Source organism: Eleutherodactylus coqui, chromosome 1 (assembly GCF_035609145.1).
Source record: "Eleutherodactylus coqui strain aEleCoq1 chromosome 1, aEleCoq1.hap1, whole genome shotgun sequence".
Lineage (NCBI taxonomy): Eukaryota > Metazoa > Chordata > Amphibia > Anura > Eleutherodactylidae > Eleutherodactylus > Eleutherodactylus coqui.
Window position 1 is genome coordinate 474,241,911 of NC_089837.1, and position 26,821 is coordinate 474,268,731.

A 26,821-nucleotide genomic window follows, 5' to 3' on the forward strand; every position below is an offset into this window, starting at 1 on the left:
CAGAATTTTCGCAGCAAATCCATCCCGGGTGAACCCAGCCTAAGAAAGTTCAAAATGCACCAAATTTATGTAAGACTTTTGAGAAATTGAAACTCCAATTCAAGTGGCCCCGAGGCAAAAAATACCAAATTTTCACAACTTTAATAAAACTTTTCCTTTTTTGTTAAACATTCAACATACTGTATATACTCGAGTATAAGCCTAGTTTTTTAGAGCATTTTTTTGTGCCGAAAAGCCCCCCTCGGCTTATACTCGAGTCAGGGAAGGCTTTAAAAAACCCTCCATGCTCACCTCCCGGCCGGCGTCTGTCTCCAGCGGCGGTGTGGCAGGCTGCTTGAATTCTCTCTGCTGTCATCCCCCACCGTCCTCTTTGCTCGGCTCTGTCATCCCCCGCCGTCAGCGCTTTGTAAGTAAGAGCTGCGATTGGATCGAGCATCAGCCAATCACAGCCGGTGCTCAATCATTCACAGCCAATCAAGCCGCTTTAAAATTCTCCCTGCTGTCATCTCCCTGCTCGGCTTTCAAATCCGCTGCCGTCAGTGCTGTGTAAGTAAGAGCTGTGATTGGATCGAGCGCCAGCTGTGATTGGCTGGCGCTCAATCCAATCACGGCACTTACTTTCACAGCACTGACAGAGCCAAGCAGAGAGGACGGCGGGGGATAACAGCGTGGAGAATTCAAGCAGCTTATCGCACAGACACAGACGCCGGCTGGGAGGTGAGTTTGGAGGTTTCTTTTTTACCTAGTATATACTGAAGCATACTATACTCGAGTCAATAAGTTTTCCCAGTTTTTTGTGGTGAAACTTATTGTCTCGGCTTATACGCGGATCGGCTAATACTCCAGTATATACGGTACCTTTAAAGTGGAGGAAAAAAGATTTTTTTTGCCTAATTGGGGTTTTAATTATTTGCAATTTAGGATTATGCAGCAAATTTGGTGCAAATCATTGCAACTCCCTCAGTTCCTCAGACTCCCGTAAGATTTGCCCGTTTTGGTAAATATGGTTCAAAATTATATTAAGTAATATAACAAAAATACCGCTATCCGCATATTGTCTAATTTTCCTGCCAGTTTTATGACTGTTTTACACTTATTTGGCTGCATGTAGCACCATCCAATACCTGTGCTTGCCCGATTGGGTCAGATCAGAACTCCGTAAGCTTTTCCTCAATGCCATTAAAATAGTTCCGGCATTATTTATAATCTGGATACAACATTTTCTTTCTAGTTGTCATCTTCAGTTTAAAAAGAAACTTTCTAAATGCCTTGCATTTGTGTTCTGTAATAAAAGACTTGAAACCGCCCCGGGAAGCAGAAGCAGCGGGAGAGCAAACGCTACATAATAAACAGGCATGGAAGAATTGTGTTTACGTTGGAGAGATTGATGCAAGGACGATTATTCCTTTACACATATTACAATGACCACCAATGATCCATCACCACCGAGGAGCCTTTTTACCTTTACTTTCCATTATAGTCCTTAGGTTGCATCAGTGAGCCTTTCTGCTAGTAGTAAAATGTATTTGCGGGGGAGGCGAGTCTGATGGCCGCATTCTAGTGCTAACTGGAGGACGAAGCCTCTTCCCTCCTTACTGATGTGGTTTGCTTTTATTGATTTGGGAATGTCTGTTATTTGGGTTTTTATGTGTGCAGGTCTGCTTTTATGGCCATTGATGCCGTTTCACCTGACTGTGTTTCTCGCCATTCCCATTTTATTACTATTTCTTATACTTTTGTTCACCTTTTTCATAGGTCTGTATTAATGTTCCCACTCCCTCCTTCGTCAGCGAGGCTGGCTAATATACTCGCTGATCTTTGATGGGCCGTCTTCTCTAAACTAAACTTACCCACAGTAAGATAAGCAGCAGGAGCAAGTTATCCATCTGTCCTACAGAAGCCCACCATGTATATACTATATACTGTCAACCCCCCCAGAAGGAGTTGTCAGAATCAAATGAAACGTTCTGTGTGTGATTGTATCACGATTACAGTATCAGAACAAAAAGGATAATTTATTGCAGAAAACTGAAGACTTAAAGAGAGGCTCTAGTACTCGGTTGTACCGCCTCTAGCTTGGATACAAGATGTGATACGGGCAGGCATGGAGGCTCTAGTACCCTATTGTACCGCCTCTAGCTTGGATACAAGATGTGATCGGGGCAGGCATGGAGGCTCTAGTACCCTGTTGTACCACCTCTAGCTTGGATACAAGATGTGATACAGGCAGGCATAGAGGTTCTAGTACTCTGCTGCACCGCCTCCAGCTTGGATACAAGATGTGATACAGGCAGGCATGGAGGCTCCAGTACCCCATTGTACTGCCTCTAGCTTAGATACAAGATGCGATACAGGTGGGCATGGAGGCTCTAGTACCCTGTTGTACCGCCTCTAGCTTGGATACATGATATGGTATAGGCAGGCATGGAGGCTCTACTCCCCTGATATACCGTCTCTAGCTTGGATAAAAGATGTGGTACGGGCGGGCATGGAGACTCTAGTACCTTATTAGGCCACCTCTAGCTTGGATACAAGATGCAATACAGGTGGGCATGAAGGTCTAGTACCCTGTTGTATCCAAGCTAGAGACGGTACAAGATATGATACTGGCAGGCATGGAGGCTGTAGTACCCCGTTGTACCGCCTCTAGCTTGGATAAAGGATGTAATACAGGCAGGCATAAAGGCTCTAGTACCCCATTGTACTGCCTCTAGCTTAGATACAAGATGCAATACAGGTGGGCATGGAGGCTCTAGTAGCCTGTTGTACCACCTCTAGCTTAGATACAACATGTGGTACAGGCGGGTGTGGAAGCTCTAGTACCTTATTAGGCCACCCCTATCTTAGATACAAGATGTGATGCAGGCAGGCATGGAGACATACAGGTTCTGTATGGTGTCCTATAGCTTATCAGTCCACATTTGCTGCAACTGAGTCTCTAAATCATGCAAACTCATAGGCTGTTGAAGTCGGTATTCCAGATGTTCCCACACATGTTGTATTGGTGATAAATCTGGTGACTGGGCAGCCACAGAAGTGTGACAATGTTGTGGAGGCCTTCCTGTGATACCCTTGTATGTGCGGGCAAGTATTATTCTGCTGGAAAAGGCCTATTGGCAGCCCTGCCATGAGAGACAATACATGTGGCTGCAGGATGTCCTGAACATATCACTGAGCTGTCATTGTCCCTTATACCACTACTAGGGGGGACCGACTGTTGCATGTGATAGCCCCCCTGACCATCACACCACCAGTGGGGACAGTGTGCCGCTCCACAGCAGAGGCAGGATTGAGGCGCTCACCCCTAGGACTCCAGACACAAACATGACATCAGTGTCCAAACTAAATCTCGATTTGTCGATGAAGACAACCCAGGTCTACTCTGTGGCGTCCAATTTCATAATTTATGACACCATTGCAAATGGAGGCAATAGTGAGCATAAAAGGCAGGTAATAGGCACCGTGAGCCAAGATGTCCTTCAGCCAAGCATTTGAAAATGGTTTCGACGGACACAGGGGTGTAACAATGATGCCACCTGTTTCTAGATAGCAGACAACAAAACAGTTGGAGCTGCTAGCGCTAGTCAAGACAATCCTCTCTACTGGTGGTCTGTGGAGGAGGCCCTGAGCCCACCAGTCCCAATCCCTCCTAACAGTCTGGTCAGAACGGCCCAGGTGACGGCAATTTGTCGATACGACCATGCAGCTTCTCACATTCCAATAATGTGCCCCTCTAAAACTCTGTTAACTGGGCGAAATCTCTTGGATTACATCGTAGAAGCGTCCAGTGGTCAACAAGCTGAAAAAAAGTCCACCACACACAAGGAGCCTCTGAGAGCCTCTTTATAGGCCAAGGAGGGAACCACTTTTAGGGACTCAGGTGGCAAGATCGTTCATCTAAGTCACACCGCAACTCTAATTATATTTGCATATCTGCCTGAGATGTAACTGCATGCTGAACTTTGCAGCAAAACAACAACTTCTTCTAGGTTCTTGATTTTTTTTTTGGACAAAGTGTGTACTTCATTATTTTCCTATTGATAATTGTTTGGATTCCTAAGCCAACCGTCCACTTTAGAGAGAGACGTCTCATGATTCAACCACAAGACTAGGAATACACGTAACTTTAATCAAGGATTGCTGTATCATAATGCCTTCATTACAACAAAAGTAAATTATTTCACATAGGAATGGAAGTGCTAAATAAGAATCGTTCACTTTTCAACGATCTGCCTGTCTAAACATTCTACACGAGCAACTAGGAGGCGTCACTCGCTTATTTAAATGAGAATCGCCCTATGTAAAAGGGGCAAAACTCACTGTGAGGCCCGAGCCAAAATATGCACAATAATGCTCAACCAAGTGTGGATGTTTATTCCAATTGGGGTTCGGTTTATCTCCTGTGGGAGCAAAGAATCCGACATGTTGAAATCCTAAATTAGCAGGTTGAGTTGATTACTTTAAATTGATGGCACCCAACTTATTAATTTAATTATTATTTTTTTTGATAGCTTGAATCAACTAAGAAAAAGAAAGTGGATTACAATTACTCTTCGTGTAAGGCCTCGTTCACACGGCCATATTATGGGTGCATTTTAGCACTTTTATTACGGACAATTGTCTTGGTCTGACCCCAGTTACTGATACAAACTTTGATTTCAGGCGAGCAGACGTGTGGTTGGGCATTGTTACACAGATCTGCCACTTCCAATTGGCCAATAATTGCCAGAAGGAACTTGTAAGTGTAGGCACAGCCCGGAAATTAGTGCTAAATCATAAGCAACTGCGAACTAAAGGTGCCTAAACATGGTGCAGCCTATGTGCTGAAACTGCATGTGGAGCAACACTAATTGCCAGGCGGCACTTTGACTGGCCAACTGAGACAACAGGTCCAGGGGTCACTTGGTCATTAGCAGTTTTCACCATGTGGTTAAAGCAGACAACCACATCATGTATGGACACCCTTACTCTCAAGGTTTAGAATTGTTATTGGAGATCAGAGTTAATTTTGGTACAATCCTTTATCGCCTATTTACAAGATAGGCAATACAAGTCAGAGCCCCAGAACAAGGGTCTTAGGTCTCCCGCTTCTCGTCACTGCAGGTTAATGCACTCTTCTTGCAGTGAAGTCAGACTGAACGGAGCGGTGGTCGAACATGCACAGCGCCACTTCGTTCATTTCAATGAGGCTGAAGGAAATAGCCAAGTACAAGCGCTGGGCTATCTCCAGCAGTCCTACTGAAAACAAATGAAAAGGCCCACTCTATTCAATCTCCTCCTCACTCCCGGGTGTACAGTGAGCCTCCGGAGGATTTGAGGACATGAGACCCCCATTCTCAGGATCGGCGAGGGTCTCTGCAGCGAGATCCCCACTGATCAGTCTAGAACAAGTGGATAAAAAGCCATTCTGATTAAGTTTGAGATTTGTTTTGGGCAGATTTATGAAAACAATGGCTGAACTGATTCTCCCAATGTACTTACTGAACGGATGGATGGAGATATATATATCCTACTGAAGATTATACAAAAAAAACGCATGACGCCAATAGTGGAATGGGAACTTCCTGATGCAGAAGCTGGTTTTTGTAACAGAAGAGGAACAAGATCAAATTGGAAATGTCGGATGGATCACGAAAAAGCTCCAGGAATATCAGGAGGAGGTGTAAAATCTGCTTTACCGATTACAGCAAAGCCATCAATTGCATTGAACATGACAAGCTGCGGCCATGCCTAAGACAATTGAGATCCCAGGACTCTGGGGCAACTCATACAGTCATTCTATCCGAACCAAAAGGCTACGGTCAGGATCGTGAATGATAACACGGAATGGTTCGGGATCTGAAAAGGCGTACGCCAAGACCGCACCTCATCCCCTGCATTGTTCATCCTGCATGCAGAGGCGACCTTGAGGCAATGCCATTTGGACAAATCCAACATCGGAGTCAAAATTGGTGGAAGAAACACCAACAATCTCAGATATGCAGATCATAGGACCTCGCTGGCAGAAAGTCAAGAAGATCTTGAATAACTGATACTAAAAGTTAAAGACAGAAGTGAAAAAGCAGGCCAATACTTAAATATCAAGAAAACTGAGATCATGACAATAGCTGGTGGAGGTACAGGAAAAATCTGAAATAGGCAATGAAAAAAATGGAAGCATTTCAAGACTTTACCTTCCTCAGATTGAAGGAAAGAAAAAAAAACAAAAAACCACGACCTCAATGAAATATCATGATCCGAAATAAAACAATGAATCTTGAAGAACAAAGACAGAAGCATTGCAACAAAATGCCGAATAGTTAACGCAATTACAACGGCGAAAGTTGGACACTGAAGAAAACGGTCCAGAAGATGATGAATGCCTTTGAACTTTGGTGCTGGAGGAAACTCCTACGAATTCCTTGGACTGTCAAGATCAAGGGCAACTACTCTAACGTTTCTCGTGCATTCATTTCGATAAAGGTCCACGATGGAGTTAAAACGTTACCTGTCTAACACGGTAATCTGTTGTTACTGTACTCATCATAATAGTATTTACAAATAAAACAGAGGGGAGACTTTCCATTCCCAGTACTTACATTTAGCTTGTAAGGCATAGATTCAAAGTAAATCGAGGTAGCAGATATGCGCTTTACATCAGACATATACCCATGGGTCAAGCTAGAAAAAAAAAAAAAAAAACACGGTAAGACAAGGTCTTCTATTACAGGTATTTTCAAAACAGTCTAAAAGGTATGTACAGATAGTCCCCTACTTGCGAACATTCGACTTACGAATTTCGCACGATACGAACTATCTGTCCTGCACAGTATGATGTAATGCTATGGCATTACATTATACTGTGCAGGGACCGGGCAGGCTTCTATCAAGCCTGATAGAAGCCTGTCCGGTCAGATCGCGGCTGCTAGGCAGTTGGGGGCCTTTCAGAGCGCCTATCAAGCCGTGCGCTTGATGGGCACTCTGCATAGGCAGCCCTGGGGCCTTTCAGGAGGTCGCCGGCTGCCTAGCAACCGCACAGCGTCTCGCAATCTCATCGTGGGACGCTGTACGGGCCCCCTGAACGTCGGGTACAGGCTGTTTCTTACAGCGGGCACCCGGCGGCAGCAGTTCTGACGAGCTGCGCCGCTCGTCTGAACTGTAAACACTTTAAATACCGCTGTCAGAGCGGTATTTAAAGTGTTAACAGTTCAGACGAGCGGCGCGGCTCATCGGAACTGCTGCCGCCGGGTGCCCGCTGTAAGAACAGCCTGTACCCGACGTTGTATGGAGCGGGATCCACCCGCAATCCCGCTCCATACAAGCATTTGTTCGACTTGCGAACAGGTTCCTGGAACAGAACCTGTTCACAAGTCGGGGACCATCTGTATATAATCACTGTATAAAACACTAGCAGATGAGGTTATACCAAGCTTATGTTGTATAAGAGTATGACATTAGCAGGTGACTAAAGATTCAATGACCAGAGTACTAGATGCTGCACACGACCTCTGATCTTCAAAATTTCCAAGCCTAATAGGGGTTGCCCGGTAGTAAACTATGGACAGCCTATCTGCAGGGTAGGCCATTGATAGTAGTTTGGTAAGGGTTTGATGCCTGGGACCGCTGCCCTCTGTTCACAAGGCTGGTGTGCTCATGCATTGAGCAAATTTCTGTAGGAAGCAGACAGCTCTATTCCCACTGCAGTGGTCACACCTGGAATAACAGGCAAATCTTCCACTTCAATGGGAAATTTGCCTATAACACTAAGGCCGCCTGCACACAGGCAGGTCGGACCCCGCATGCAGGGTTTCCGCAGCGGAGTTCAACCCGGTGCCCGGCCGTTGACCCCAGCGCCCGGCCGTTGACCCCAGCTTACCTGTCCGGCATCTTCTCTTCTGCTGTGAATGTGCCGTCCGGAGAACCGGCTGGCACATGCGTAGTACAGAGGACACTGCGCCGTAGCTGTGATGCAGCTCCTGTGGTCATTCTGCAATGATGATTGTAGAATGGCTGTGGGTCGAACTGCTTCCATTAAAGGGGTTGTCCCGCGAAACAAAGTTGGGGTATACACTTCTGTATGGCCATATTAATGCACTTTGTAATATACATCGTGCATTAAATATGAGCCATACAGAAGTTATTCACTTACCTGTTCCGTTGCTAGCGTCCCCGTCTCCATGGTGCCGTCTAATTTTCAGCGTCTAATCGCCCGATTAGACACGCTTGCGCAGTCCGGTCTTCTCCGTGTTGAATGGGGCTGCTCGTGCTGGAGAGCGCTCCTCGTAGCTCCGCCCCGTCACATGTGCCGATTCCAGCCAATCAGGAGGCTGGAATCGGCAATGGACCGCACAGAAGACCTGCGGTCCACCGAGGGTGAAGATCCCAGCGGCCATCTTCGCAAGGTAAGTAAGAAGTCACCGGAGCGCGGGGATTCGGGTAAGTACTATCCGTTTGTTTTTTTTCAACACATGCATCGGGTTTGTCTCGCGCCGAACGGGGGGGGGGGGGCTATTGAAAAAAAAAAAACCCGTTTCTGCGCGGGACAACCCCTCATTGGAAGCTGGTTGTGCGTTGCCTGAACAAAATCGCAGCACACTGCGATTTCTTCCCCACGAGTGGAAAAAAAATAATATCACAAACGATTCCCGCTCTTGGGCAGGAAATCGCGTTTTCTCATAGCATGCTATGGGCTGGATTTGTTGCAGAATCCGGAGGCGGAATCCCGCTCCGGATTTCGCAATGCAAAGCCGCCCGTGTGCAGGAAGCCTTAGCCTGGCCACTTCAGTAGGAACGGAGTTGTCTGCTTACTGCAGAAATTAGATCAGTCCACGGGCAAGATAAAGAAATGATCAGAGGGGATCCTCGGTGGCAAAGCCCGCCAATCTAATATTCGTGACCAAGATAAAGTATTGATGGTTAAGGCTGGGGATAGATTAGAGGAATTTTCGCTGCTGCAAATCCGCTTGCGGCCGCTAATCCCGGGATTAGCCAGCCAAGTGGACGAGATTTCTCAGAAATCTCGTCCACACGGGACGGCAAATCCACTGCGGCTAAGCCGGCAGAAGCCGCTGCTCCGGCGCGGATTTGCTGACCGCAGCATGTCCATTTTTTTTTTCCACTGCGGCCGCGCTCTCCTCTATCGGAGCGCCGTCCGCAGCGGAAGAGCGAGCAGCCAGGCCACTTCAAAGCCGCGGGTTTTGCAGCAGCGGTTCTCCCGGCGGAAATGTCGCGGTTTTTTGCTGCGGCCAAACCGCGACATTTCCATCGGGAATCCGCCCTGTGTGACCGTGGCCTAACTGATGGCACCTAACTTCACTTTTTTACTGATATCCTAAATACCCAGCAAGAAAATTAAGTTGGCTCTTAAAATCTGCCGTATTTTCTCCACCCTGATCTATTACTACATTCTCATATCGAAATATAAATTTGCACATTTCTCTTCCTCCTTTATTTTGGCTATATGGTGTCTGTAAAGGTCTGAATTGCTCCATGAATATCATTAGAAGTTATCCTAAGTCGATGAAATGGCAATACTTTGGCCAACATTTGTCAACTCCAATGAGAGAACGTGAACTAAGAGGTGACGACAAACAAGACAACACAAGTACAAATGCTCCAACTATGACTGCTAGGGCAAAAAAGATGGGAACAGAGAACGGAGGTTTTTTTTCTCATATGTAGAGACGTGTGCTGTGATGCGTTTTTTTCCCCCTCTTTGGTTTAGTCACTGAAGAGATTAAGGAATTGCACACTTACTGTCCTCCATCTGGAAGATCGAGCCCCATGAGACGGTCATGTGGCTGCAGCAGAGCGGTGTATGCTGCAAAGTTGGCTGGTGACCCAGAATAGGGCTGGACATTCACACCCCACTTTTCTGGGTCCAATCTGAAGGCCTCCAATGCTCGATGCTGACACAGCAACTCTATCTGATCCACCACCTCAGCCCCTCCATAATACCTAGAAGAGAGAAGTACAGGCACAAGCATTAGCTGGAGTTTTTCCTGCAATTTTACAGTATTGTCAATAATTGTACTTTAACCCTTTCCAATCCACTGTCTGACCTCTGAAGACATTATGATTTAAGGCTGTACAGCTCCAATGTTGGAAGACATCCATCGGGGTTCTCTTACTGCACATAGCCAGCCTCTCTGCTGTCGGAGCCTATTCAACATGTCACCTCATGCAGTACTGACTTTAGCCAGCATATAGCGCCGTTGTATAACAGCAGAAAAAGAGTAAGCCCTCTAGGAAAACCAGGATAGAAATTGGATTGGAAAGGGTTAAAGAGCTTTCATACAAGATCTGTGGACCCAATGATGGACATCTAATATTTACATATTAAAAATTAACTTTTAGCAATAGGATTTCTAAATTGTGTTATAAAGTGAGACATTACTGCTTGTCATGGGCTACTGAAGCTGAACTCGCCCGGAAATTTTCCAGGACGAGCTCTACTGCCGATAGCGATATAGCCTGGAAGATTTCCGGGCTATGTATCACTATGGGAGCTGCAGAGCACAATGCCACAAGCTGTGAAAGTGTGCTCTGCCTGCACAGACCCACAGAGAACAAAGCAAGGGCTTTGAAAAACCAGCAGAAGATATTGCCGATCTGCCGGAAATCTCCTGCTTCTAAGTCTCCTGCTTTGTTTACAGGTTGCCATAGAGACCATCGGCTTGTCAGAAGCAAGCCAATGGTCTCTGTGGCAGGGAGAGCTGGTGCTTGGCTGTCAGAGGACAGCTAGGTACCAGCTCTTACAGCAGAGATCAGAGAAAACCTCCGATCTCTGCTGTGTTAACCCTTTACATGCGGCAGTCTATGTGACTGCACCATGTAAAGGGCTGTCACTGCAGCATGTAAAGGGCTGTCACCATCAGACCCCCGGAATGTGATCAGGGGGTCCTGATGGGTCCCTGTGGAAGTCCCCTAAAGGGACAAAAAAAAAAAAAAAAAAAAAGTAAAAAAATTAAAAAAAATAAAAAACACTTGTCTCCCTTTACTTTGTAAAAAATCAAAAATACAATCACACATGTGGTATCCATGCGTCGTAATGACCAAGAGAAGGAAGTTAATGCATTATTTAACCCCTTAATGACATGGCCCCTTTTTTTTCTTTTTTCCCCCCATTTCTTTTTTTCCTCCCCCGTTTAAAAAAAATCAACTTGTCCCACAAAAAACAAGCCCTTATATGGCCATGTCAATGGAAAAATGAAAAAGTTATGGCTCTTGAGATGCAAATGCAAAATTAGTTGAAAGTCAATGATTAGACCATTTTAAAAAACCTGCCCTGGTGGACACTACAGGGTGGTAGGAAACCCACCACTCAAGGGGTTAAATGGCTTGTCCGAGACTAGAAAAATGGTCCCCATCATAATTCCCCACAAACAGCTCTACTCTTGACTTGCAGCTCAACCCCATTCAAATGAACTAATTTAAAGTGGCAATCTTACACATTGCTCATTTCTTGAATAAAAGCAGCCACCCCTCTCTTTTCCCTACCTTCATTCAGGCAATCTCTTTCAAGAAGCTGTCCAGTTGTAAACTATTGATGGCTTATCATTAGGACAGGCTACAAGAAGTGGATTGGCGAGGGTCCATCACTCAAGATTCCCACCGATCAGGTTCTCACCAGGCCAGTGTGTTTATGCATGGAGTAGATTTCCGTAGGAAGCAAACAATACTGTTTTCACCAAGATGCCCTAGCTTGGTATTACTTGCAAAATTCCCATTGAAGTGAATGGGAACTTTGCCTGTACTACCAGGCCTGGCCACTGCAGTGGGAATGGAGCTGTCTGCTTCCTGCAGAAAATCAGTTCAATGCACAAGCACAATGGTCTGCTGAAGGGCCGATTAGTTGGAGTCCCGGGCAGCAGAACCCCACCAATCTACCATGGATGGCCTAACTGATAGGCCATAGTAACAACTTGACAACTTCTGTAATGTTTCCAAAATTTTACTGAACAAGTTCTGATCTATGTGAGGAGTGTGGTTGTTTTACCTGCTATTATTGAGCACCAAGTAGATTATTCAACAATTTCTGGAAAATATTGTAAAATATAATTTACTGGAAGATTTCACACAGTCCAATGAAGGATGGGTGAAAACTGATAGATCGGTTTGGGTCTTACCACTGGGACCCCCAAGATGCCAAGAACGGGGGTCCCATTTCCCCTATCATGCTCACTCCTGGGTGGCTTCTCCCACCTCCAGTGATGTCAGTGAATGGAGCACAGGTTGCACTTGTGTAGCCGGACTTCATTCATTTCAATGGGGCTGAAGGAAATAGCCAAGCACTTTGTAATCTGCTATCTCCAGCAGTCCCTGCATTCAGGATGGGGTAAATGGGACCCCTGTTCTTGTGAAAAAGGATCCTAAATTATTTGTTCTGTAACCTGGATCTTTTTTAAAGTGGTTTGTTCTTGATGGAGGATAAACACTGATCATCTATATGGGCATCTAACCGTTAGGCCTCATGTCCACGGGGTTAAAATCCGCAGCGGTTTTTCCGCACACTATAGGGATGCATTGGACACCCGCAGGTAGTTAAATACCTGTGGATGTCACTTTTCCCTTCAGGCGTGCATCCGCGTGCGGGAAAAAATGGACATGCTTCATTTTCGTGCGGGTCTCCCGCGGGCTTCTATTGAAGCCTATGGAAGTCGTCCGGATCCGCGGAACACCCGCACCAGAATTAAACTCACCTGTCCTGGACGCTGCAGGTCTTCCTTCCTTCGGCCCGGCGGATGTGCCCGGCGCATGCGCGCGGCATGCTGCCGGCATGCCGAGCACATCCGCTGGACCGAAGAAAGAAGATCCGGCCGCAAAGGAAGGAAGATCCGCAGCATCCGGAGAGGTGAGTTTATTCTGATTTTTGAGCCTCATGTCTGTATGAAGAATCCGCGGCGGGCCTGATTTTCCCCGTGGACATGAGGCCTTAAAGGCCATGAACACCTTTCATGAGGGAAACTTACTTTACATGTTATTGTTTGCCTTGAGTTTAAAAAGTTGCACTAAGTTTCAGGCTGCAATATGCATTCCTTTATAAAAATGTTCAGATCCCCTGATATGCAGTTTGTAACCTGCTGCAAGTTTCACAGTTTTTCTCACGTGGGCACGTCCTTCCCAGAAATACATGCTGGATGGGAATGTGTGTGTCCAGGATGCTGCTGCCTCCACTAGTTCTCATGTATCAGCACCGTTTCAGATACACAGCCGCTGCGGTTCCCCTTTGCAGACTATAAATGTGTGCTTTATTCCCCCATCTACACTATAATAAACTACAGCCTGTGTGATCTACTGTTCATGAAAACTGCCTGTCCACACTCTGATCTGCCATAGACAAGGTATTAAAGGAACTGAGTGCAGGCAGTGCTGGTTCATTGCCTCTTTTACCCTGTAGGCGCATGTCCGAAGACTGAGACCTCCACCGATCATGTGGACGAACACTGGATTACTACAAAGGTCTCAGTCCCCATGATCAGTGGCATCCCCATTATCCAATACAGAAAAGGTCAGACTTTTAGACTTAAAGGGGTTGTCCCGCGCCGAAACGGGTTTTTTTTTTTTTCAACCCCCCCCCCCCCCCCCCCGTTCGGCGCGAGACAACCCCGATGCAGGGACCTAAAGAAAGCTTACCGGAGCGCTTACCTTAATCCCCGCGCTCCGGTGACTTCTATACTTACCGGTGAAGATGGCCGCCGGGATCCTCTTCCTCCGTGGACCGCAGCTCTTCTGTGCGGTCCATTGCCGATTCCAGCCTCCTGATTGGCTGGAATCGGCACGTGACGGGGCGGAGCTACACGAAGCCCCATTGAAGAAAGCAGAAGACCCGGACTGCGCAAGCGCGGCTAATTTGGCCATCGGAGGGCGAAAATTAGTCGGCTCCATGGGAACGAGGACGCTAGCAACGGAGCAGGTAAGTAAAAAACTTTTTATAACTTCTGTATGGCTCATAATTAATGCACAATGTACATTACAAAGTGCATTAATATGGCCATACAGAAGTGTATAGACCCACTTGCTGCCGCGGGACAACCCCTTTAACGACAAATAATTCAATTATTAGCAGATAAATGTGGTAGATTACTGTTAGGCCGCCGGCACACAAGTGGGTCAGATTTTGCATGCGGGATCCCGCAGCGGAATCTGACCCTGTGCCCAGCTGGTGACCCCGCGGGAGCGGGAAATAGCGATTGGTTTCCACTTGTGGGCAGGAAAAAACATTTTTTCATAGCATACTATGGAAGGTATTTGCTGCGGAATCCGGGGGGGACGGGGGGACGCCCACTCCAGATTCCCCAATGCAAATCCGTCCGTGTGCAGGAGGCCTTAAGAAAAGAAAAAAATTAAGTATCTAACACAAGAGAAAAACGTATTTAGACATATGCTTCAATGCCAAGTTGAGAATAAGTACACCAAAACCATCAGTACAACTTCACGCTAAAACACAAATCATATTGCTATGTTGCAAATCACCTCTTCCCGGGATAACCCTCAGAGTATTTGTTGTTCAGGCAGGAACCAAGTGCCTCCAAAGCCGCTCGACTGCAGAAATTCTATTAAAGAGGAAGGAAAAAAAAAAAAACAGTAGTATTGTGTCAGATGAAATCCATAAACCACCCTTGCCCAAAATCTGAAGTTTAATATGCTTTTTACATTAGGTGTAAAGTACTTTTAAAGTGCAGCCATAAAGAGTTACCAACATCATATGTATGTTAATGCTTCTCATAAATGGACATAAGTGAAGCAAACCCGATACGGGAAGGAACATCCAACAGAAGATGGTACAATGCATTAGGAAAGTCTTCAGATCCTTTCACTTTCTTACATTTTGCGCAAATTAAAAAAATAAAAAAAATAATAATTCATGTTTTCCCCATCATTCTGCACTCAACACCCCCTTATGATAAAGCGAAAACAGAATGCTAGAAATATTTGTACTTTTTTTTAAAAAAATGAAAGCCAAAAATTGCATTTTTCTCCAAGTTTTTCTCGATTTTCTATTTTAATTTCCATTTTTGATGTAATTGCTGAAGCAGCTAAGGCATTGCTCCCATCTGCATCAAAAGTAGCGCAAAGTCCTAGACAAAATAGTGCAGTATGCTGTACTACCAAGTCCAAAAAAAGCCATACAGCATAAAGGAAAACCAAGGGACCCCATTATAGTCAATAGGGTCTGTTGGGCACTGTGCCTGGCGCTCATGTGCTGGAACTTCAGTTATTATCGTTGTTTGCCTCCTATGATGGAGCTGAACAATGGAAAGGATAGTGAAGGTGTGAATAGACACCGAAGGAGCCCACATGTGAAGCCTGGCATGTCATGCACACAAGGCTAACCCTTTCACAGCCATGGATTTCGCTCAGCACATCTTTTCTGTGTCCTCTGCAACCTCTGTCTACTCTAGCAGTCGCACGACAATGTCCTAGAGCTCCCACCGCCATACAGTGATGAGAAGACATTGCCGTGGGGGACTGGGCTAAATTTTTAACTAAATGCAAAAAAAACTGTGGAGGACTTAAAAGAGATTTGCCCATTATTTCCTAAGGGTATGGAATGAAACTCTCTGTGATGTCATTAGTCTTCCACCATAAAACCCTGAAGGGCCAATAGATTGCCACTGTAAGCAGAAGCCTAACAGTGGTCTCTGGGTCTGCCATAGCAACTACCGGCAAGGATAGCGATATGCCACCTTGGCCGTGGACAATATTTCAAAAATCATTGCGCCCTTATGGCCTAAACAGGCCGCATCTTTGAAGGTTAAGGCCAAAAGGCACACAGACTGCTGGTCTGTGTGCTGTCCAACAATACTTGGTTTTTTGGATGCAACTCGCATTACATCTGTATGCCCCTGGCCTAAAAGTTCTAAAAACGAGAACCAATGTTACCCTGTTGATATTAATAGTGCATTTATTTTAGAAGTTCTCACACTGCTGATTCATTTGTAAAAAGGCCCAACAAGTTGGAAGAAGGGCATCTGAAAAATGACATAAATCAATAGCAAGCGCTGAAAATGACCTTACCTCAGAGGCAATCAGCTCCAGTCCCCGACATTGCCTGTCCTTCTCCTTCTGTACAAGGTCCCACATTTCAGGGTCATTCTTGGCTAAGCTTTCTTGCCCGTTCCAGGACTGGCTCCCAACTTGAGCGGCTGGCTTCGTATGCTGGGCTCGAACATGGCAGCATCTTCTCAGAGGCTAGTATAGAGAAGTAAAGAATGGTCATTAAAATACTTATAGGGGTGCATATTTAAGGGCGAGCGTGATATCGATCTGAGACGCTCGGATCACACTCGCATGAAACCCGCATTTATATGTGAGCGTGATTCAATTCTTTTTTTGGGCTGCCATAGGGAAGAATGGGCGATTCTTGAACAGAATAACCCAAAAATAAGACGTTCTGCAACTTTGCTATCATATGTGTAAATACACCTACTTAAAATAATGAGGTATTTTCAAGTGCAATTTCTGCGCATCTCGCAATGCACAAAAATCAAGCGTAAAAAACTGCCCATGCAAATGCATAAAGAAATAAGCGGCACTCTGCTTAAAAAAGAAGCTCAAGTGGTAACTTAATTTTTCGAAAGGTTTTTTTTCTATTTTATTCTTTTGAGTTTCAGGTCTTTTGAGGGTATAAAATAGAAATAAATATATGTGTCAACTTTAAGAGCTCAGAAAAAAAAAAGAATGATGAGCGTGTATCAAGTCCCTTCTATACGGGTGGGGCCAGAGGCACATGAATTGAAGAGAACTCTGAAAAGACATCTACACAAGTTTTTGGCCCATCACTCTGCTTCAGGGGACCCTGGTTGACAAACATCCATAGACTTCAGAAAAATGTCTCTAAAACAGAGAATGTTGGTGGGATAGACTTTGTAATGTGTCTTCTGCAGATAGAGGGGTTGTGACCGAGCTCTCCCTTGTTCTCGGGTGATAAACCAACACCAGACATGTTTGTCCACAAGCTTATCTCTTTCTCCATTGAAAAACATGCACTCAGCACGGCAGAACAATTAGGAGAAATAATATTGACCAGAAAAAAAATCTTTTTGAAAAAAGGAATGTGTCATTAACCCCTTAATGACGTGCCTATAGTGTTTTTACATCCTGCAGATGCAGGACGTGTATGATGGGCGATCACGGGGCGACCTCCCTTCATACATCCCTGATGCTGGCTGTTTCTTACACCTGATACCCGGCGGCAACAGCTGTGGTAAGCCACACGGCTCATCGGTGCCGTTAACCCTTTAAATGTCGCTGTCACTTCCGACAGTTATCTGAATCCCCGAACGATGTTCGGGTTCCTGTACGGCCCCCTGCGATGAGATAGCAGGGAGTCATGCGGGTGTCATGGCAGGGGTCCTTCTGAAAGGCCCTAGGGCTGTCATAGCAGAATGCCTATCAAGCCATCGTGTGGCTTGATAGACTGCCTGTCAGATTGCAGTATGACGTAATGCTATGGCACTATATCATACTGCAGGAGTGATCAAAGTATCGCAAGTTGTGGTCCCCTCTGGGGGCTAAAAAAAAAGATTAAAAACAAGATCAATAAAGTTTTACTATTTGCAATAATAAAGTAATAAAAACTAACTAAAGAGGGCAGACAGCTGCATCCTCTTAACATGCAGGTAGCAGATCTACCAAATACTTACTGACTAAGGAGGGCAGATAGCTGCATCCTCTCAACATGCAGGTAGCAGATCTACCAAATCACCCCCCTTTTGCCATATTTATAATAAAAATCTAAATCATAAAACAAAATTACATATTTGGCATTGCCGTGTCTGTAAAAGTCCGATAAAATAATGCATTATTTACCCCGCACAGGGAACGTCGTCAGAAGAAAAAAAGTAAAGAACACCAGAGAAGCGCTTTTGTGGTCACCCAGTTTCCAAGAAAAAAAATGCAATAAAAAGCGATTTAAAAAGTCATATGCATTCCAAAATGGTGCCAAAGTAAACTACAGGATGTCCTGCAAAAAAATGAGCCGGCTTACAACTATGTCAAAGGAGAAATAAAAACGCTATTGCGCACAGAAGATGGGGGCAGAAAATAATTTAAAACAATTAAATATCTTTGAAAGAAAAAAAAAAAACTATACAAGTTTGGTATTGTAGTAATTGTACTGACCCATAAAACAAAGTTATCATGTCATTTTTGTTGCTGTTTGTGCGCCGTAGAAACAAAATGCACCGAAATACGGCAGAATTTCATTTTTTCCATTTCTCTCAAAAGTTTTTCAGTACATTTTAGGATACATTAAATAGTACCATTGAAAAATACAACCCATCCTGCAAAAAAAAAAAAAAAAAAGCTACATCGATTGATAAATAAAGGAGTTACGATTTTTTAAAAGGGGGTCGGGGAGGATAAAACGGACATAGAAAGAAAAAAAAAAATCAAGCTTTTTCACTAAGGGGTTAAAAAATGACCTGCTGTAAAAGGCCTCCTGCAGCCTAAATCTCCCCTGTAACCCAAAATAAAAAAGTTCAGCAGCATCACTAGCCTTGAAGGTAGGTGGAGGTGAATGGTGAGTCCCACACTCAGTCTGTTCTTATAAAGCCCAGGCTGATACCTACCTCCTGAGGGCATGTTAACCCATCAGTCAATCATAGCGGGAATAACTGTCCAAGCCCACCCAGATGGGGGTGGCAACAAATGACAATCATATCCTAAACCGCTATTCACATATCGTGTTATAAAGAACCTGGAGGAAAACGTAAATATCCCCTGTACAGGGGGCTTTAGGCTTTGTAACGTCTAATCAGACTTCATAGACAGACAGAACCTAGCCATGGTTATATAACTAATTTCCCCCCCTTCCCCTCAGTTCAGCTTTAGTGATTGTGTAAGGGGCCATTGTGTTACTCCTTTTCTAGATGGTAGAGGGTTCGTTCCTAATGCCTGATCGATCTGTCTCATTACGATGAATGGCTGAGCGCTGCCTGTCCGGGTTTCCCATAGACGTCAATGGGTCCACTACTGTCCAATGTGTTGATGGCCCATGAAGCTGCAGTTAGGAATATGTCTGCAGCTAAGATGAAAGCCCCCCCCCCCCCATAGTAATGTACAGATATTTGCATGAAAAAAAATCTCAATCCGAACCAGATTACAAAAATGGAAAAGGTTTCCCTATGTGACTTTCATTAGTAATTAAATATGTGATAGGTTCCCTTTAAGTATAGGGCCACCTTAAAACTGGACTGGACTGCAGATATTTATATACAAACTGCAGGGTGGAGAAGGTCTGGCGGACAGAAAGGAAAAGGTTTGAGGTGAGAAATGGGTCATAATTAGAGATGGGCGAGCGTACTCGGTATGGCAAACTACTCGAGCGAGTATTGCCTTTTGCGAGTACCTGCCCACTTGTCTCAAAAGATTCGGGTGCTGGCGGGGAGAGAGTGAGTTGCGGGAGTGAGCAGTGGGGAGAGAGATCTCCCCCCCCCCCCCCCTCTCTCCCCCGCTGCTCCCGAATCTTTTGAGACGAGCGGGCAGGTACTCGCCTAAGGCACTACTCGCTTGAGTAGTTTGCCTTAGCGAGTATGCTCGCTCATCTCTAGTCATAATATATAAAACTAGAGATATGCAACAGTAACAGATCAGAAGAGAAACTACTTCCATATACTAACTAGATCAAAGTTGTTCCAAGCGTGCTAACTTTATAATGCCCTGACCGAGGCATAGGGTGGTTTGACATCTGCGTTTGAACCTCCGGTTGGAGGTTCCATTACAGACCCGGCACAAAGTACTGGAAGAGCTGAGCAGAAAGCGAACGAACCCTATTATAGTCAATGGGGTCCATCCTGTGCTATTCGGTTGTGTCATAAGACAGAGCCGTTCCGCCAGGGGATTCCACTTTTCTGCTCCCCGAACGAAGCTGGAAAATGGAATCCTCAACGCAGATGTAAAAGCCCCCTGACTGCTGCCCTGTACATATTAGTTTGCCAGGTGACAACTAAACTAACAGTGCAGATCAAAGCCATAAGGAAAAACATACATAGAAGAATTAACATTTAAAAAACTTTTAGTGCTGGCAAGTGCCTGCAGCGGCATCATCTGGAGGCTTATGACCCAGACCAACAGGCTTAGTGTAAGTAACGCCACGCACGTGCTCGCTCAGCCTCCTCCTGCCTGAGGATCTATAGAGATGATGAAATCAGCACTCCGAAATTGCATCAGCTGAATACAGAAGTCACCGCTCTACACCTAATGCATCCTACAGATGTGGGATCCGAGAGGCAGAAATACTGAAGTGGCAGCTAAACCTTTCCCTAGTAGCTGATTAGAAGCTGCCAAAAGATGCAAAGAGAGGAAAAACTTCAACAAAAGGTCAAACAGGCATTTCATAGTATTTAACCAGAAATAGAAGAAAAAAAAAAAAAGAGAAAAAACCCAGAAGGTGCTACACTGTTACATAAGAGAATGATACAATGTGCCCGACCAGAAAGGAAACAGACACTATCAGCGTATCATATTAGCCTTCCCTAGTCCACAATTACATAAAGTGGAAGGGGCATTTCTCAATTGTAGCTTTAAAAAAAACGCATAAATAAAAATATAAGTGTATTCCAGAAGTCACATGCTGTTTTTGCTGCAGTCAAGAAATGAACAGAAAAAAAAAACAAAAAAAAAAACAAGAGTTCATTAAAACATCTTCGTGCAAAAAAGTAAAAACGCAATAACTTGACAAAAAAAATTTCCACCTTTATCCTATGCGATTTTATTACATGGTTTTAGTGACGCGACATCAAAGGTTGCGAGTGGTCTGTGACTTGATGTTGTGTGACTATTTTAGTGTTGCGATTGTAATGCTCAGAAGAAAAGAAAAAAAAAGATTGACTAGTTGTCAGGCAGACGTCACGTGACTTATGCATACGCTAGTATCAATCCGGCTTATTTACGTGCGCAAAAAATATATAAAAACCAATGCTCCCAGCCATAACTAGTCTGATGAGGTGTTCTTTTTCTCCTCGGGTATTACATTTGTGCATACCCATTAACTTCAATGGGGATTTTTGGTGCCCAAATACACAGGGAACGAGGGTGGTTTCACATCTGCACCGCAGCCTCTGGTCGGAGGTTTTGCCCATTATAGTCATTGATGTCCATCTGGCGCCGTTCAGTTCCGTACTAAGACGGAGCTGATCAACCTCAGGGATTCCCCTTTCCGGCTCCCGAACGGTGCAGGATAGCAGAACCCCGGACGCAGATGTGAAGCCGCCCTCATGGCACTGACATTCTGTATCGTGTTGTGCAACACTTGTCAATGTTTTTAAAACTAATAGCTGTAAACCAACTTAAGGCCTTATGCACACGGCCATGACGGGCTCCGCAGGCGGAATACCACAGCGGAGTCCGTCACGGCACTCCCCCAAAGACCCCATACTTAACCCCGGATCCGCTGCGTAGCTCCCGCATCACGCGCCGGTGGTGTCACATGACCCACTGGCCGCATCATATGACGCTGTGCTACAGCGGAAGTATAGCGCGACGGGCGGCTTTCACTGACTACAATGGAAGCCGTCCGTGCGTATACCCACGGCATATAGGGCATGCTGCGGGTAATTTCATGCTGCGGAATTCCATGGTGGAATTCCGCAGCATGTACATTGAGCTACTAGGTTCATAGTAACATAGTATGTAAGGCCAAATGAAGACAATGTCCATCTAGTCCAGCCTGTTTATCCTCCTGTCTTGTTGATCCAGAGGAAGGCAAAAAAAAACCCCCAAGAGCCAGGAGCCAATTAGCCCTTTTGGGGGACAATTCCTTCCTGACTCCCTAATGGCAATCAGACTAATCCCTGGATCAACCCCTAATAGTTCCTACCTGCCTGTATACCCGGATTAACAAGTAACCTAAGATTTATATCCTGTAATATCCAATAGAACCTAATAGCTGCAGTGAAACGCTGCAGATTTCCAGAAAACCGTCCATGTGCATTAGGCCTAGGGCACATTTTTACCTGTGTGAGGGCTCGCACCTGCTGGCGATAGACTGTCCTGCGATGCGAGAGTGATTGGTTTCATAATCGTGCGTTTTCAATGATTTTCAATGGTTTCATTCCCATTTGCGATGTCTTCACTCAAGGCTCGCAGCAGCAGCGTCGACCCCATTGAAAACATAGGGAGAGTACATTGCGCTCCCCTGACTCAGCTGTGACCACTATGGCAGGGGATTCCTTTATCCCCACAGGGACCGCATGGATGAAGGAATCCCTTGCTACAACTGTCACAGCAGTCCACGATGCTATCCCATTACTTTCAACGGGGCCGGTGCTGCTGCTGCCCCATTGAAAGCAACATGATGAAGGCAACCCCTGCAGCGAATGAAAAATCCCTGCCTCCAGAAACCACTGCCTCTGATTGGCTGAGCACTGTGCCAATCAGAGGTAGCGCTCAGCCAGACATTGGCAGGGGGTTCCGTGGGGATGAAGGAATCCCCTGCCATAGCTGTCACAACTGTGTCAGGGGAGCGCGATGTACTTCCTTCGTCTTCAATGGGGCCGACCCTGCTGCCGGCCCCATTGAAAACAATGGGCAAAAACACAGATTTTTCTTAGCGCTGCGATCCTTGAGTGAAGACATGGCAAATGGGAATAAAACCATTGGTTTCATAATCATGCGTTTTCACTCACTCTTACATGGCAGGAAAGTTATCGCTGGCGTGTACGAGCCCTTAGGCTCAGTTCAGGGTCTCCGTCTCTGCTCCATTTTTGGAGCAGAGAAATGAAAATAAATCAGATTTAAAAAAAATAAAAATCACAGATCTGTTTTTTCCATTTCCCTACTCCAAAAACTGAGCGCCGGAGACCCTGAACCGAACCCTAACACAGTTGTGAATTCACCCTTAAAAAGTTGGTTCTTTACTGGAACAACTAACGAAAGTCCATACAAGTCACATACGCCTACTGAGTGTTGGCCAATCACACGAAGCCTACAAGTCACCCACCGCCATCGATGACTACTTATTGACAGACCAGCTCTGCACACAAGGCACGTTTCAACATCAGTAAGCCCTTTCACTTGAGGCGGAACAGAGTTCAAGTCCAAAGAATAATAGCAAGTCCTGTGTTTACTTCTTCAGCTCAATGACTTGGTGCAATGTCTGCTCTTCCCCCCTCCCACGCCGGGACCATGTACTAACAATCAAGGTCCAGCGCTTCTAGATAATAAGAAAATACACACTCGGAGCGCTAACACTGCGGCCGGCCAGCTGTGGCTGCCGGAAAATGACTTTTATGCAAGAGATGTGCAGACATACACACAGCTGCAGGGTACACAGCCAGCAAAATTGGGCTATAAAGTCAACGGAGCGTGCCGTGTCTCTGAAGAGATCATAATAAACCCATTTCCAGCCACTTACTCCGGCACATAACACTACGCCAATCCTGCTTGTGCATGCCACTCAGGTATTATTATTAACCCCTATACCAATGGCAGACAAAGCCAGAAAGACCGGAGAAGACCCTCAACATGCCGGATGTGGAGGAAACGTTGACTCACTGTCACATGTGACCCATCGGCCCACTAAATGCTCTATTGAAGTCATACGATCAGGCATAGCAAGTTCAGCTTATTACAAGAGGGGGCTCAGAAAAATAGTCCGGCTCCACACTCATAGGTCGCTTTAAGACAAGCGTATATTAGCTCCATCCATGTTCTGCGGACCGTAAGATATGAGCACAGCGGAAGTATCGCAGATTACGCGTCACCGCTCACCACTGATGCGTCGTACGCTGCACAGCGCATGTGTGCCGGCTCGCCTGACAGGACTCTCGCGGCGGATCCGGAGAGGTGAATATGGGGCCTTTGTGGGGTGCCGTGTCGGACTCCGCTGCGATATTCCGCTGGCAGAGTCCAACACGGCCGTGGGCAGGAGGCCATAGCATGCAATGGAAAAGCGATTTTTCCCTGCACATGAGTGAAAATTAATTTCCATTTTTCGCTTGTGGATGAAAAAAAGAAAATCCGAGCATGCTCTGTTTTTAAGCGGATTCCACTCAGATGGCTTTCATTGAAGTCGATGGATGCCATCTAACCCGCAGCCCTTACGCAATTAACATTGCGGAAAGGTCGCAGGATCCGCATCATCGCCTAGCAATGGCGAGGGACAATCTGTACTGCGGATGTCTGGCGGTTCGCCAGCCGGACTATTCGCAGTACAGAAGAAAAAAAAAAAAAAAAGTGATGTGACCGGCCAAGCACAGGGTCGGATTCCAGTGCAGGACCCCTCGTTCGAAATCTAGCCCATTCGTGAGCAGCTGGCCTTAAGGTGCACTAACTTTTTAGACAACTTTTGCTCATCATTTCCATAATGTACTTCCATTAAAAATGTTGTTGCTCTGCTACTGTAAATCACGTTTGAAGCGGCTACCACTAGGGGTCTCCCTTCCAGCTTTTCTGTAATCCACTATCTGTTGTTAGGTACAGAGCTTCTGTAGTAACAAGGACACAGTGCCATTTCATTAGCACGCTTCCCCACTCATTGCCATCTTCACAGGTGGCTCTTGTGCACTCAGGCTGCCAGATGTGCAGCCACTGTGACAACCATCTCCACAATCTCTCCCGGTGTGTCTGTGTGCACACATTATAATAGCTTTACCAACCATTTGGCCAGAGTGTGTCTGAATGCTTTAGTCTTCCTGAGAAAGAAGAAGGCTGGCTATTCAGCTACTGTGTGGTCCAGAAACAGTGCAATGCAGCATGGAAAGTAAGAGCAAGAAACTGCAGGACAGTGAACTACTGGCAGAATGCTAGGCTTGCTACATACCTCCTGCATAATAGTGGATTGCAATGAGTAGGACAAGAGAAAAATGGGAAAGACCACCTAAAAATCAGAACTTACAGACAGGACACCGGGTGCAAACAGCAGCAAATGAGCGGGTAAGGGGAACCTGGTGTATTTAAGAAAACTTGTTGAAAGCTCAGCTACTCTTTAAGCTACGTTCCCATGGCCTCGGTTGGCAATTCTTTCACATTTCATGACAAGAATAATGCAGTCTATGGACAACTCGGACGGACCCACCTGTAAGAATTATTGGGGTCTGTCGGAACTGTTGGTATCCAGCATTTACTGAACAGAAGCCAATACCTGATTATATAAACAGCGGCTAAACTGACGCATCATACAGCGCTCCTGAGAGATCTCTCATATCTGCAGAATATATCACCCGTCACAGGCGCCACTCCACCGCAGCGAGGCGTAATGTCGTCCAATCTACGGTCAAATGCCTATTGGCTTTTCTGCATCCTGGTTATCAACGGAGTACCCAAACATGTAAGATACAGAACAGAAGCGTCAGCCGTCTCCTCATCTCCTACGCCCTGAAGAAGGACCCGCTGGTCCAAAACGTGTTCAGCAAGAAGTACGATGGAGCCTCAATATAGAACGTACATCAGCAGCTTTATGGTAGGAAACATGGTGGACAGGTATCAAACCTGGCGAAAGAGAGAAGCGGAGGAGCGGCACATGACAACCGCCAATTTACATAGGCCCGTGGAGCAAATCCAGACCACCACCTCATTTTATGTGGTCCGCCGGCCGTGCAGCTTACCACTCACCCAGCCTGGTAGCAGTACCTGTATTTTCTCTTCATTTTCTGTACTGCGGATGGTCGTGGCGAGCCGCCGCCGGACATGCACAGTACAGACCTTTTTTCTCAAACGTTTATGTCCCCCGCACCGTCGCTAGACGATGGTGTGGAATCCGCGATGTTAATTGGGGACGGGCCGTGGTCGGACGGCTTCCACTTCAATGGAAGTGATCTGCGCAAAAATGGAGCACGCTGCGATTTTCCCTTAGCGAGCGTAAACCGCAGTTGATTTCCGCTCGTGTGCATGCTATGAACAGTATTCGGTGCAGACGCTCGCCATGGATTCCGCCGCCAACATCTGCCCGTGTGCAGGCGGCCTTGTATGCACACACGAGTACAACACGTTTCTGCGCACAGGCTCATGCAAAGTCATCCTTACAATCACGGACCGCGCCAATCATCCTCCGTAGAGGAACTGTCCATAGGACAACACACGAGCGGGATTTTACCTGCTGCACGCTTTACCAATCACACTGCAATACCTGAGCGCTGCAGGACATTACTGAAGCTGCAAAAAAAAGGGGCACAACTATTAGGTGCACCATAAGTATAGCACCAACATATGCCACCTCGCTGCACTCAGCACACTACTTCATGCATCGACTGCACTTTGCTTTTACAGAACTGCAATGCTGTAACCCCCCAGCGCAAATTACTGCAGATAATCGGATTATATTCCCTGCTGCACTCACAGGCCAGCAATGCACTGACACAGATGACAGCTGCAGCGCCCCCAGCGTCAGCACCGTGCACGTGTCCCCCGACACTCACCTGGGCCAGACGCCGTAACGAGAAGGGTAACATGACCCGCGGCTGCCGCAGCGTCCCGGACAGCGGAGATCACAGCAGCACCGGAGAACACGTGGGGGACTGCGGCTGCGCACTCCGGGCCTGCCACGCGAGTAGTGCGCGGAGGTGCGCGTGCGCAGTGCCTCGCAGGACGCGGCGGAGGAGTGAGGCTCGTCTGACAGAGCTGCGCATAGTGATGTGGCGGGAGGGAGACGGGGCTGAGGGGCTCACGGGGAGCAGTGGCGGCCTGTTGGGGTGTCAGCTTAGGACAGATGTGAAATGAACATGATGGCAGGGGAGTAGGCAGGGGTCAGACTCATTGTCCACGGGGGCCACATCAGCGTTATGGTTGTCTTCAGAGGGCTGTCTGTAAGGCGCGTTCACACGGGCGGGTTCGCGAATAATGCAGGCAGCTTAGACGCCATTGGAGTAGTCGGACATCGTTTTTTCATTAAAAAACGTAC

General features: G+C 46.2%; 1 protein-coding gene across 1 annotated transcript in view; it reads right to left on the reverse strand.

Annotated features, from left to right (window-relative positions):
* SHMT2 (serine hydroxymethyltransferase 2) overlaps window positions 1-26,472 on the reverse strand; it is a 76,106-nt gene extending 49,634 nt beyond the window's left edge. Inside the window, exons 1-5 of the mRNA XM_066584445.1 lie at window positions 26,340-26,472; window positions 16,000-16,173; window positions 14,455-14,534; window positions 9,736-9,936; window positions 6,579-6,660 (exon numbers count right to left, since the gene is read on the reverse strand). Coding sequence (XP_066440542.1) covers window positions 6,579-6,660; window positions 9,736-9,936; window positions 14,455-14,534; window positions 16,000-16,173; window positions 26,340-26,372 — 570 coding nt within the window. The 5' untranslated portion in view covers window positions 26,373-26,472. The remainder of the gene's footprint in view (window positions 1-6,578; window positions 6,661-9,735; window positions 9,937-14,454; window positions 14,535-15,999; window positions 16,174-26,339) is intronic.
* Window positions 26,473-26,821: the final 349 nt, after the last annotated feature.